This window comes from Camelus dromedarius, chromosome 1 (assembly GCF_036321535.1).
Source record: "Camelus dromedarius isolate mCamDro1 chromosome 1, mCamDro1.pat, whole genome shotgun sequence".
Lineage (NCBI taxonomy): Eukaryota > Metazoa > Chordata > Mammalia > Artiodactyla > Camelidae > Camelus > Camelus dromedarius.
In genome coordinates this window covers 52,902,765-52,916,463 of record NC_087436.1, presented here as the reverse complement: position 1 = coordinate 52,916,463, position 13,699 = coordinate 52,902,765, and the positions used below count along the sequence as shown (strand labels likewise).

Genomic DNA, 13,699 nt, shown 5'->3' with positions numbered 1-13,699 from the left:
AATTTCCATAAGAATATACAATTTGTTTTCAGAGGGATGTAGTTTCCTGGAATACATTTCAGCACACTGTTTATTTAATTAAATCTTTTTCTTAAAGAAATTCAAAAGCCAGTCTCTCACTTATTCAGTCACCTCTGACACAATACTACAATTATAAAAGTAGTTAGCAACATTATTTATATTCTCAAAGCACTTCTCTACCATTCACGCTAACCAAATACCGTTTACCATGACTTTACAATGAAGGGGAGTCTTTGTTTCTTATTGTGGTCACACACAGACAAAATGTTACAATCAAGTTTTAGCATCTAAATATATAGGAAGAAAAGCAAAATATGAATACACTGATATTTGATTTAAAAATGACTTCAATTCTAAATTCTGGTGAGTAAAAAAGAAAGAATAAACTAAAAAGTAAAAATGAAGAAAAAAGGGTGAAAAAAGAAAGATTAAAAGAGAAACAGGAAAGGGCAAAAGAAAAAAACAATCTAACTAGCTTTACCTACTCTTCATTTAAGCTAGGCCATTGTACTATAATTTACTCTCCATGTTGAATTATCTGATTACTCTCTGTTCAGAGTCCTTCATCCTTACATTTTGGTTTCCCTAAGTAATTTCAGTACAACATCAATACAGCTTCCTTAAGCAGGAAACAAAAACAGTATTTCCTCTAATGTTTCATACTCAAAGGTACATTTTCTTTCCAGAAAATCTTCTTAATTATAAAACTAATAAAGCAAAATCCAGTTCATAATTTTCCAATTCTACCTAATTCTTCTGCTTTCAGTAGAAGCGTATCATGAAGTAAAACTAAAACACTAAGACAAAATAACCAGAGTTAAGAAAAATATTAAAAGGAGAAGGCATTATAGTATTTGCATATATATAAAGGTTAGTCTTAAAAAAAAGAACATAAATATGAAAAAAACCACTATCCTTCCTTAATATAAGCAGGAAATTGAAAATGCTGTTGCAACTGCCCTCAGTTCTCCTCATATGAAATTCTCCTGCCTTCATACATATATAAAACAATTCTTCATCCTCTTTTAATATTGTTATTTAATAGTACAGTGTCAAAAATTGAAATAATTTTCCTCAAAAATTTTTTTTCTGTAAGTAGCTTTGTGACTCATAGTTACTTTAAAAGATGGAATCTCCCAGAGAGTTGATACTTTACAGACTGATTTTATAAAGGATATATAGCATAAGACACCTGGAGTTCAATTCCTTGATGTCTGTTCTATTGAATTATAATTCAAACACTTTTTTTAGATGTTAGGACATTAAAATTACAGTAGTATCAACTATAATTGACACACAAGTCACGTTTATTCCTACCTGAGAACTCCTTCTACTTGGTCTTTGGTGTAGCCTTTTCCACTTTCACCGCTCCCAGATGAGGGGTCCTTTGTGCAGTTAGGCTTGCTTTGATCACCACTACCTGACGATTTTCGGCAATGAGGGCTGTTCCCAGCAGTGCTTCCATTTTTCATAATTATTTCCAATAGTGCTGTAAAAAGATACAGAAAGCATACTCTGCCTGTTTACATCAAGGTACATAAACATGATCTTGAGAAGAAAGTTATAAAACTGACAAATTAAGAACTGTGTATTCCAAAAAGATGCACCATAGAGTCTATTTAAATAGTAAGCATTCCCTTATGTACTTAACTATTTACAGACCACTAATCACCACTTGCAAGTAGAATATTAAGACATTTAATGTCAATAACTCAACATTACTATCATCCAATTACTTATGACATACTTTTGTTTGTCATATTATGGTGAAATGCAGAATGCCATAGAAAAAGATAGTGGGTCAACAAATGGTGCTGGGACAACTGGATATCCATATGCAAACAATGAATTCAGACCTCTTCTTCACATCATACACAAAAATTAGCTCAAGATAGATCACATACCTAAATGTAAGAACTAACACTATAAAACTCTTAGAAGTAAATACGGGAGTAAATATTTATGACCTTAATTTAGGCAAAAATTCTTAGATACGATAAAAAAAAGTGGCAAAAGAAAAAAAAAAAAGAAGTTGACCTCATCAAAATTAAAAACCTTCACCCTTCAAAGAAAATCAATGAAGTAAAAAGACAATCCCCAGAATGGGAAAAAATATTTACAAAATCATGTATATATCTGAAAGAGACATATATCCATACTATATAAAGAAATCTTACAATTCAATAATAAAAGGACCAAAAACTCAACTTTAAAAAATTGGGCAAAGGATCTAAACAGATATTCTCCAAAATAGATACACAAGTGACCAATAAGTACATGAAAAGTTGCCTAACAACAATAGCCATCAGGCAAATGAAAACCAAAACTACAATGAGGTATCACTTTACACCCACTAGGATACTATAATCAGCAAGATGAACAATTACAAGTGTTGAATAGGATGTGGAAAAACTGGAACTCTCATACATTGCTGGTGGTAGTGTAAAATAGTGTGCCTACTTTGAAATATCATCTGGTAGTTCTTTAAAAGATTAAACATACAGTTACCATTTGACCCAACAATCCTATCCCTGGGTATAAACCCAAGAGAAACAAAAACATACATGTATATGAAAAATGGTTCACAAATGTTCGTAACAATATTGTTCATAATAGAACAAAAGTGGAAAAAATCGAAATGCCCATCAACTGATGAATAAATATGTCCATACAGTGGAATGTTATTTGACAATTTAAAAAAATGAAGTACTGATATACATTACAACATAGATGAACCCTGAAAACATGCTAAGTAAAAAAAGTCCGTCACAAAAAGACCACATATTATGATTCCATTTATACAAAATGTATAGAATAAGTAAATCTACAGAGACAGAATGATCAGATGTTGCCAAAGGCTAGTGGGGAGGGAAGAATGGAATTGGGGGAAAATGAGGAGTGATTCCTAGTGAGTATAAGGTTTCTTTCTGTAATGTTCTAAAATTAATTGTTGTAATGGTTGCACAACAATGTGAACCCACTGAATGGTACATTTTAAATGAATGAATTGTACGGTATGTGAATTTTATCTCAATAAAGCTGTCATACCTATGTATTTTAAAAGATCCAGCAGTGTCATTGGCCAACTTGCAAACATACAGATATTTATTCTTTATAACTCTCTACCATTTCCTAGTTAATGCATTCAAGAGGTCACCTAAGACATAAGAAATTTGGTTTTTATAACAATCTAGTTGTAGATAATACAGAAAGGCTCTTAATTAGACAGCAATCTATTAGTTATTAAAAAGATAAGCATAACATAAAATTTTTAACTATAGTGTAGCTCACATTGAATGCAATCACGTTAATGTTGAGAGCAGAAGCTAGCATAGTCTAGGGTGTAGTGGTTCACCACTTTTTAACATGAAAAATTGTGTGGAAATTCTAGGAAGACAGCAGTTTGAATTTTAAATCTCTTCAAATTGTCTCAGAAAATCAGAGCAATTAGATAGCAAAATAAAAACCTCATGTACAAAGTCTCCAAATACAAGAAGGTAGGGACAAACCATCAATAGTTACAAGATCTATGTAGGTATTATCATCTGTGTGGGAAGAAGCAGAGAACAGTAACAGGGCATTTTACCAGCCCACAGAACAAAAGAACTCCAAAATAGCCAACAGGGACTCTGCGAAGCTCAGCAGGCAAAACTGAGAAAGGTGAGGGTTTTGGTCACTACAATAGCATGTGAGTGAAACGGTCCACAATAAACTATTAGGGGCATAGACTACCCCAGTCACTACAATTCTCAAAACTAATCAGTCAAAGCTCTCTTGCAGAACAAAGCCAAACCTAGGAGAAACTGCTGGGAACAGGATCCAGTCTGAAGAGGATATGGCAATAGAAAAAAAATGAAAAGAGAAACTCCAGATAAAGTAGGGAAGGAGAAAAGAGTGAGGAAATCTTATATATAGCAAGGTGACATATTTTCAAACATTACACAGAAACTGGAGAAGATCTCCATGTATTTAGAAAGGCTAACTTCACATAATAATAAGTAAAAGAAAATGATAGAAGTGATATCTGATACAAAGTTATATAAGAAAAAAGAGACTAGGAATAAACATCAGAACACAATGAAAGCACACTACAAAGACCTGTCGACAGAACAGGAAAACACTATAACCTACTATTTCAAGACAAACTGAACAGACTTAAAAATTACACACCATACAAAAGAACAACATAAATTAGAATTAAAACAACCCCCAAAATTATCTATCTAGAGCTCAGGTGATAAAACTACGGGAAAAAAATAAAAGGGAAAACCAATTCAAAAAAGAAAACTAAACTAGAAGAAACAAAGACTTAATAAACACAACAGATAACACTGTATAAATGAAAGAGAATATAAAAAGGGAAAAAATTTTAATTAAAACATGAAGAAGATAAATCAGAAAGAAAAAGGCAAATACTGAAGATAGTTAAAGAAGATCCAACATACATATGAGTCTTAAAGAAGATAAATAAGGGAAATAAAACCAATATAACAACAATTGGAGAAAACTTTTCTGATATAAAATCAGAAACTATATAATGAAAGGGCAAGTCACACACCTAAGAATACTGACCCACAAAAACCAACATTCGGCAACCATCAGAAATTTATTCTGAAAAGAATCACCAACAAATGCTAAAAGGAGTTGTTAGAAGTTTGTTGTGGAAAAGGACATTAACAGTTTCGAAGTATTTTCCCCAAAAATATTTATTAACTACAAAAGGGAAAAAAAGTAAGTTTAGAGTGGAGAAACCTGTTAATCACCAAATTCACCAACTGAACAAACTTAACCACACCAGTAAGGACCAAATCAACATAATGTGTCTCCTGATATTACACTAAGAACACAACATCACATCTACAGTATGCTTGCCAAAAATTCATATGAGGAAATGTCAGCCAAACCCAAATTAAGGGAAATTCTATAAAATAGCTGGTCTGGACTCATCAAAAGTGCCAAAATCAAGAAAGAAAAAAGATGATACCTAGAGAACAAAACATGCCAAATATAATGCCACATGCATCCTTTTTGCTATCAAAAACATAATTGGGGGAACTGGCAGAACTTGAATGAGGTACATGCATTAATTTCATAAATTTGATGCTTATGCTGTGGTTATTCAAGGGTGTTTTTGTCTTTAAAAACATACGTTGAATTATTTAGGGGTAACAGAACATGATGTCTATATCTCACTTGGTTCAGGAAAAAAACACAGTTAAGAACAAATTGTGTGTGTATGTTGGGGAGAGGGGACATAGCAGGGAGAGAGAGGTAGGGCATAATAAAGCAAATGCAGTAAAATTTTATCAAATAGGAAGCCTGAATGATATGTACATGGGACATTTATACTATTTTTGTGACTTCTCTGTAAATTTGAAAGTATTTCAAAATTTTGAAAAAGCTAAAATAGGGAGGGAAATGGAGAGAGCATATGCAAAGAAAATTTAACTGTTTTCAGTAATTTTATTAGTGGGTAGTATTGGTAATATTACACTGAAACTATTATGCATAAGATGTGGCATAAAGCAAATAAATAATCAAGACATTCTATCATTTGCCATGGCCTTGAAAACCAAGATTACTATTGTGGAAGGAAAAAGAAATATAAGCTAGAAAAGTTTAAACACCCCAAAGTGCTTACCTTGAACTAGACTTCCAGTATAAGCTTGTAAGATAGTTTTTAGCTTAAAAAAAAAAAAAATCCTGTAGTCTGTACACTGAAAAGGCCCAGAGACAATGAACAATCTTAGTCACAGAATCCCTAGTACCAGATGGTGATACTGAAACACCATTTTCCATTAAAATAAACCAGGGCTTATTGGAAACATGGCTGACTCCAGGTCTAGCACAGGGGATGTACAAGAAGAACCTGAAACTTTCTGTCATACCGAAGAGCAAGGTAACTATTAAAGACCATGGAGAATGTGCCTATAGGACTCAGGGGTGAACCTAAAGGGGGTTCCCACTGGCCAAAAATCTAAAAAATAATATTCTGTATCCCCTTTCATTCTCAGCACAATCTCTCAGTGTTTTTCTAGACATCCTCCATGCTAATAGCTAGATGCTAAAGCAAGATCATACATAGAGTTGTTTTAGATTTTCAACAATTATGATAGTGAAAATCCTTCTACAATTTCATGCATAAAGGCTCTGCTTAACAATGGCTATGTGTACACATTCACTCATACCAAACACTCTGTGACTCCAAAGAGTGAAAATTTGGACAAGTCCCATTACCCCTGGGACTCAATATCCAGTTGTCATCTTAATAATGGAATCAGCAAGGTTTTCTGTATTAACAATCATTGGAACCAATGCCTGAGAAGGTAATGTGATTCAGTTCAAGTACTGCCAGAATTTAGAACACATTGGCTTTTTCTGATTTATTAAATGTCTTGGCTATCATATGAGATCTCATTGACAATAATGTGCAGTATTACAAACATTAGTTGGGCAGATACAGTACTTATAAACCAGATTACTTTTGGTTTTAAAACTATCAAACCTTATTTTATCCATTCATTTTCCAGACATACTGCTGTGCTTGGGGTTTTAATTTTAAGCTAATCTGGATTTACGTATACTCCATGTTAAAGACCAGTGAAGAAATATGTTAAAAATGTTTCTGTGGATAACCAAAGGTGAAGAACCAAGATCTGTTTTTATTTCATAAGTTTCTGCTGCACACCTGTTTTGTATAATGTCCATCATTTAATGAACCTAAAATAAGAACACATGATTTGAAAAACAAATGAATTTTTTTCCTTCCTCCTCACAACTGGAAATTGCTTTTATTTGTGATTATAAAAGTGATGTTGTTCAGCTCACTTAAAAAGATACAACAAAGTAAAGATCACTTATAAATCCCACACAAGAAAAAAAAAAATCACTCAACCATTTTGGTACACTTAACTCTGGTTACTCCAGTTGTCTAGCTATCTAGCTTTTTAAATATTCTGAAAAAAAAACTAGAATAATCTACATATGTTGGTAACCTATCTTTATAAACTGATAATTCACTGTATATATCATCTCATAGCAATAAACATAGATCCACATGATTTTTTTTTTTTTAAGAACTTATTCAGGACTATTGCAAGAGGGGAGAGAGTAGGCTCAACTGCAAATTCAGCAAAGACAGCTGAGACTTTGTAGCCAATGAGCAGGGTGAGGTCGGTCAGTGGATGGAAAATTACTGAGGCACGTCATTGTCTTTAATAAGTGCACAGTATATGAATGCAATGCAATTTATTTAATCATTTCCACTGATGGACCCTTTTTAAATTTTTGCTACAGTGACAACCCTTATATATACGTTTTTGCACACTTGTCTGATTATGGAAAAGCTTCATTTGTGGATATATTACCATGAAAAGCCTTAAAGCTATAACTTTTCATTTAATTATTTAACAAATTGTCTTCATTGATAAGGGAACAAAATTATATAAACAAGCATAATTCCAGAAAATCCAGGCTTATGACACCACAAGTATATGCAAAACACTATTAGGCCCCACGGGAGTAGAAAAGATGATTAACATTAAAATGATTCCTGACAGTAGAGGAATTTTTAATCTAGGAGAGGGACAGCCATACACATAGATAATACAAGGAATGAATGCAAGGCAGAGAGAACTGCACGGTAACTAAGAATGGAATGAGTAGCTGAATCCAAATGGCGATTAATCCTAACTTAAAGCAATTATTTTATGCTCAAATAGCTAACATTAAAAAAATGACAGCAAAGAGACAAATATTACATTGTTAACTCCAAGGCACAATCCAAATACTTTTGCTGTGCTAGTAATACATGACATTCTTACAGCATGCGATAAAATATCCTTATAATAATTATGTAAACAATAGGCAAGAAGACTGAGGAAAGCGGAATGACAGGAACTGAGTCATTTTTGTGTCCAGCAGATACTTTATATTTCATTCCTCTGGAATGTAAGATCCAAGAGGACAAGAACTTTGTCTTACTGTTCATTGATTCCCTAGCTCTAAAATAGTTCCTATCACAAAGAAGTACAGATTCAGTAAATGTTTGTTGAATATCCCCATTTTATAGATGAGGAAATTGAGGCTCAGATAGACAGTTATGGATGCAGGGGCACACTTAAGGTTCAAAACCAAATTCAGTATTCTTTCTTCAATTATAACGTCTGAAATAGATTAGTTATTAGCTGAATTTTGGAAATCATTTTATAAAAATAACACTTAACTTGGTGCTATCAAAATAACTGCTTGGAATGTATAATTTGCACTCATCACTAAATTTCAATTAAGCCAGAAATAAAAAGAAAATCTTATTGTCTTAAAAGGAATAGGCTGGAAAATACTCCAGAATGTGTAATAACAATTTTAAAAGCTTTATTTTACCATTTTAAGTGAGACAAAAGGGGACAGAACTTTGAATTTTTTATTAGATTTAAATTTTAAAATAATGTAGCAAGAAAAAAGGAAGCAAAATCTACACACATCTCTCTCATATGAGGGAAAAAAAATAAAAAGAGGACTATTTTAATTGCTATTGAGCAGATAGATGCTGCAAATTATACATGAGTTATCCATTAAAGGAGACACAAGATGGCCTTTTTTGAAGCTGTAGGCTGTCAATTGGTTCAAATTACTATGAAATTCTTGAAAACAAAAATGCTTTTCTCTGAAAAAAAAAAATCTGTACTTCAAATTGCCCCAATTAGTATGAAACACTAAAGTATTAAAAAAGCAATGTAAAGCATTAAAAGTGAGACTGTATCTCTCTCTGAAAATCTAAAACATATTAATAATCCAATAAATATACAGTTTAAGACACTGAAATGTAATTTACTTTCTCCTGCTAACATATTTTTCCAAAATATTTACATTTCGTATGTATTAGTCATATGTATACCAATCCTTTCAAACGTAAATTAAACTCATAGTGTAAAATATCTACAAGCTGTAAAACTGAATTCACTTAGAAGTCCACTGCAATAAATAAACTATACAGTAATATTCTCAACTAAATACTTAGAAAGCAACAATGTCCTAGATTCATCTGAAGATACAGTTTTTCCTCAATGAAAACTCTTGCCAATTTTTTAAGTGGTCTATCAATCAGACTTCTCATCTGGCAAGAATAAAATGTAAAGAGGACAAAAATTCTGAAATTTAGCTACAATTTAGTCTCATGTTTTCCCATTCACTGTATAAGAATAAGAGAAATCAAATGCAATGTTTTATTTTGCCTACCTTAATGTGAAAACACATCCAGAGGAACATTTAGTCAAAGCTCTGAGTTACAAGGATTTGAGAGTAGTTTAGAATAGTTGAAATTCAGGGATAAAAATTTTAAATTTCATTTTAATCAATAGCTTCAATTCCCTTCTACAATAAATATTTTATCAGGAGCTTATACAAATGTTCTAGACCTTTCCCTCTCCTGAATTCTTAAATTATTTCAGTAAACATCTTCGGAGAACATTCTATGTAAGACACACTTTGCTAAGTATCTGCACAAGACTTATCTCAGCTAATGTTCACATCAACCCTACAATCAAAGCTTCATTTTACATATAACTAAAAAAGGCTTGGCAATGCTAAGTAACTCATCCTTGGTTATAAAGCTGTTGGAGGCGAAGTCTGCATCTGAATGTTTTCAGGCTACACCACAACTGTACCCAATGACTTTATTTGGTAATCACATATTGCCTTACAAACATTATACTATTAACTTTCACTATTATTTTCTTTATTTGCCCTATATTCATGTCTTTAAGAGCAACAATTGTGTTGTGCTTTGATATCTTACAGCGTCTTTAGTAGACTGAAGTTGCTTGTATGATAGAATGACAGGCTACAAGTTTAAAAATTTTCGAAGCCTCACATTTGTTAAATGGAAATAATACCAAAGTAATTGAGTGCTTGCTGTTAAATGCCTCCATGTATTAACTCATTCAATCTTTATAACAGGCCTATGAAATCAGTACATTTTTGTTCTATTTTGCAGACAAAAAAGCTAAAAGCTAGAAAGGTTATCTAACTTGCCTAAGATTAAGGTTACAAGCTAGTTTTGGCCTAGGTTTCAAAACCCAAGGTATTCTGTCTCAAGTGGTTACCTGCTTAATATTAAATCTGTCCTTCTAGTACTAGATAATGACTAAATGAAATCATGTATTCATACAGTAGGGAAATTTTTAAAGTTTTAACTCTGGGCAGTGATTTCTTGGATGTAACATGAAAAGCACAGGCAATAAACACAAAAATTCACAAGTGGGACTATATCAAACTTTAAAACTGTGCACCAAAGGAAATAATCAATAGTATGAAAGACAACCTACAAAATGGGAGAAAAGAAATCTGCAAATCATATATCTGATAAGGGGTTAATATCTAGATTATATAAAGAACAACAACTCAACAACAACAAAATAACCTAATTACAAAATAGGCAAAGACTTGAATAGACATTTCTCAAAAAATGATATAAAAATGGCCAAAAAGCAAATAAAAAGATGCTCAACATTACTAATCATTAGAGAAATGCAAATCAAAATCACAATGAGAATATCACCTCACACGTATCAGGATGGTTATCAAAAAGTAACATCCAAAAAAAAAAAAAAACCAAACAGAAAATAACAAGCATTGATGAGGGATGTGGAGAAACTGAAACTCTTGCACACTGTTGGTGGGAATGTAAAATGGCATAACTACTATGAAAACAAACAGTATAGCAGTTTCTCAAAAAAAAAAAAAAAGTGAAAACAGAATTACCAATATGATCCAGCAATCCCATTTCTAGGTATGTATCCAAATGAATTGAAAGCAGGATTACAAAGAGATATCTGCAAACCCATGCTCATAGCAGCATTATCACAATAGCCAAGACATAGAAACAACATAAATATATTAATAGATCATGAATGGATATTGAAAATGTGGTATATACATGCAATAGAATATTATGCAGCCTTTAAAAAGAGGAACTCCTATCATATTTATGCTACAACATTGACAAACTTCAGGGACATTATGCCAAGTTAAAGATGCTAGACAAAAAAAAGGTCAATACTATATGATTTCACCTATATAAGGTATCTAAAGTAGCCAAATTTTTAAAGAAAGTACAATGGTGATTGCCAGGGGCTGGGTGGGTGGGGAAAATGGGAAGATGTTTAATTTGCATAGTTTCAGTTTTGTAAGATGAAAATTCTGGAAATCTGTTGTACCACAATGTGAAAACGGCTAACACTACTGAACTGTACACTTAAAAACGGTTAAGTTAGTAAGTTTTGTTGTGTTTTTGCCACATTTTAAAAAAATTAACTCCTTTTGTTTCATTTTCCTCTACTGTCCTCTCTGGTACAGTATTCAACAGTATTCAATGTAAAGAAAAGAATAGAGAAAAGTAAAGAATACAAGGGCTTCAACAACGTAGAAAAAATTTTAGAAAATAAGAATAAAACAGGTAGCCTGACAGTCTTATTGATTTACTGGTAATTTTCTTCTTAACCTGGAAATACCTTGAACCTCAAGTGAAACAGTATCCTAATGACCAGGCAATGGAATGTAGTGGTTAAAGGCCTTTCGGAGCTGCAAAGGTCAAGTACTATTCTGACTTTGTTATTAATTACTGTGTGACCTTGAGTAAGATAATTTTTTTTTCATTCATTCATCAAAAAAGTCTGTTTCCACATGAATAAACCCTGCCAAATGAATTCTAGGACTGTTCTGAGGAGTTAACAAAATAATCCATACAAACACTAAGCACTTTGTAAGTGCTCGACAAATGTTGGCTATAATTACTTTAAAGCCTAGAGAGCAGGACATGAACTGGCCGAATTCGACTAAACGAAGCTCAGTACTCGGTTCCTAAAGATGTGCCTCATTTGCTGATAATTATCAAATCAGATATTATTTGACAAATCATTAGACTCTATCATTCTTACCAAATTTGTGCTCCTCTCTTCAGAAGGAACTCTCTCTCAAGGAAAAGCAATGTCATCTCAGGTATTCGAAAATGTTTCCTTTGGGAAGTGTTTTCGACTCAAGAGGTGGTGGAACCAGAGACGTGTACATTAGCCACTAAGGTTCCCCGCTCCCCATCCTTTATTAGGGGCCTAGGCCTTATCTGGGGGTGAACATGGGGGGGGGGGCACACAATCAAACACCCAGGTAAAAGGCCCGCTCCATTAAGACAGGACCGGACGAATCTCCTGGGAGAATGACAGCTGGACATTTACGAAAACCCATTCGGGAACCGGTAACTCTCGCCTGCCAGCTGAGAGCCGGCATTTCACAGGCCCGCTGGGGAGGAGGGAGTCTCGGGCCGCCCATGGCAGGCCGGGCCGGGATGGTCAGAGCCGGGGCGGAGGTGTGTCGGGATGCTCCCCCTGGGGCCCCGCGGCGGGGTCGAGCAGGCCCGGGGCCCCGCCGGCTCCCCAGGGGCAGGGGCGGGGGCGGGGGCGGGAGCGCGCTGCGCGGCGGCCTGGGGACCCGGCTGGGAGGAAAGAGACATCGAGGGCCTTACCGCGGGCAGAGGGCAGTGGGTAGAGCTTCTCGGCCTTCTGCAGGAAGCGCTGGGCCTTTTCGCGGTTGCCGGCGTTCAGGGCCTCCCGGGCGATCTCTACACATTTCTCCGCCTCATCCCGGTTCCCCTCCATGGCTTGCACCTTCTTCCGTTTCCTGCAGGAGCGCAGCTACGAGAGGCGGAACCCGCCGCGCCGCCGCCGAGGAGGCGAGGCCGGCCGGGGATGGGGGCGTGCGGAGGCGAGCGGGGAGGAGCGCAAGAGACGGCGGCGGCGGCAGGCCCGGGCGCACTGGCGGGATCGCAGCTCCGCCTCCTCACGGCGGCCTCCTCACCCCCCGCGGGCAGCTACGGCGCGAGCCGCATCCCTCCCGGTCCCGGGACGGAGCTCCTAGCCTGGCCGTCCGAGCCGACTCGGCGATCCGTGCGTGGCACCGCCAGGCTCGGAGCCGACCAAGCTCGGGGAGTGGGGGGCGAGCGACACCAGACCGGCTGCCTGCCGGGGGTTCCGCCGAGGCGCGGACCCGGCCGCCCGCATGGGCTGCACGGCGGTCCCTGACCTCCCGGCTCGACGGCGCAGGCGGCAGCCCGCCTTCCTGGCGGCCGGGTGACGGATGGGGGTGGGGACGTACGTTTTCAGGAAAATTCCCAGGGATCGAAGGCCCCGCCTCTGGGCCCCCTTCGCCTTGGGAGGATTTGGTCAGGTGAGGACCGCGCTGCCGGCGCTGTCAGCCTCTACACAGCGCTTCCGGTACAGGTGTTCAGAACACGGGGCTTGTTTTATTGCCTTGTCAGTGGTACATTTTTTCTGACCCATATTCCATAAAACTGCTTCCTAGTATATTCAGGAGGTACAAAGCAAACACTTTTTAATTTGTAGTTTTCACTTGTTCTGGTGAAAAAACGTAAGCCTGATAATCCTTCATGACCAAAACAAGGAATCAGCTTTGGGAAGGTACTGCCATCACGTAAGTTAACTACTTGTTGGTTTCCTCCCTTCTTCCATTTCCACATTACCCCTGTGAAATGCTGTACCATGTCACGTTGGCCTCCTCAGTGCAGGTAAAGGGCCCACTTTTTGCTTAGTAATGTCCTTACCCAAATTTCGAAAACTAAGAACTTGACAGAAACCAAGTGTCAAAATGATCCACTCAACCTAATCAC

The 13,699-nt window shown here is 36.2% G+C and overlaps 1 protein-coding gene across 2 annotated transcripts in view; it reads right to left on the bottom strand.

The window, feature by feature from the left end:
• Nucleotides 1–12,770, bottom strand: part of DNAJB14 (DnaJ heat shock protein family (Hsp40) member B14) — a 41,699-nt gene extending 28,929 nt beyond the window's left edge. Inside the window, exons 1-2 of one of the 2 annotated variants that reach the window (XM_031468879.2) lie at nucleotides 12,539–12,770; nucleotides 1,339–1,510 (exon numbers count right to left, since the gene is read on the bottom strand). In XM_031468879.2, the coding sequence (XP_031324739.1) occupies nucleotides 1,339–1,510; nucleotides 12,539–12,671 (305 nt within the window). In that variant the 5' untranslated portion in view covers nucleotides 12,672–12,770. The remainder of the gene's footprint in view (nucleotides 1–1,338; nucleotides 1,511–12,538) is intronic. The other variant, XM_031468893.2, reaches the window with a different exon arrangement.
• Between the last annotated feature and the right edge of the window lie 929 nt (nucleotides 12,771–13,699).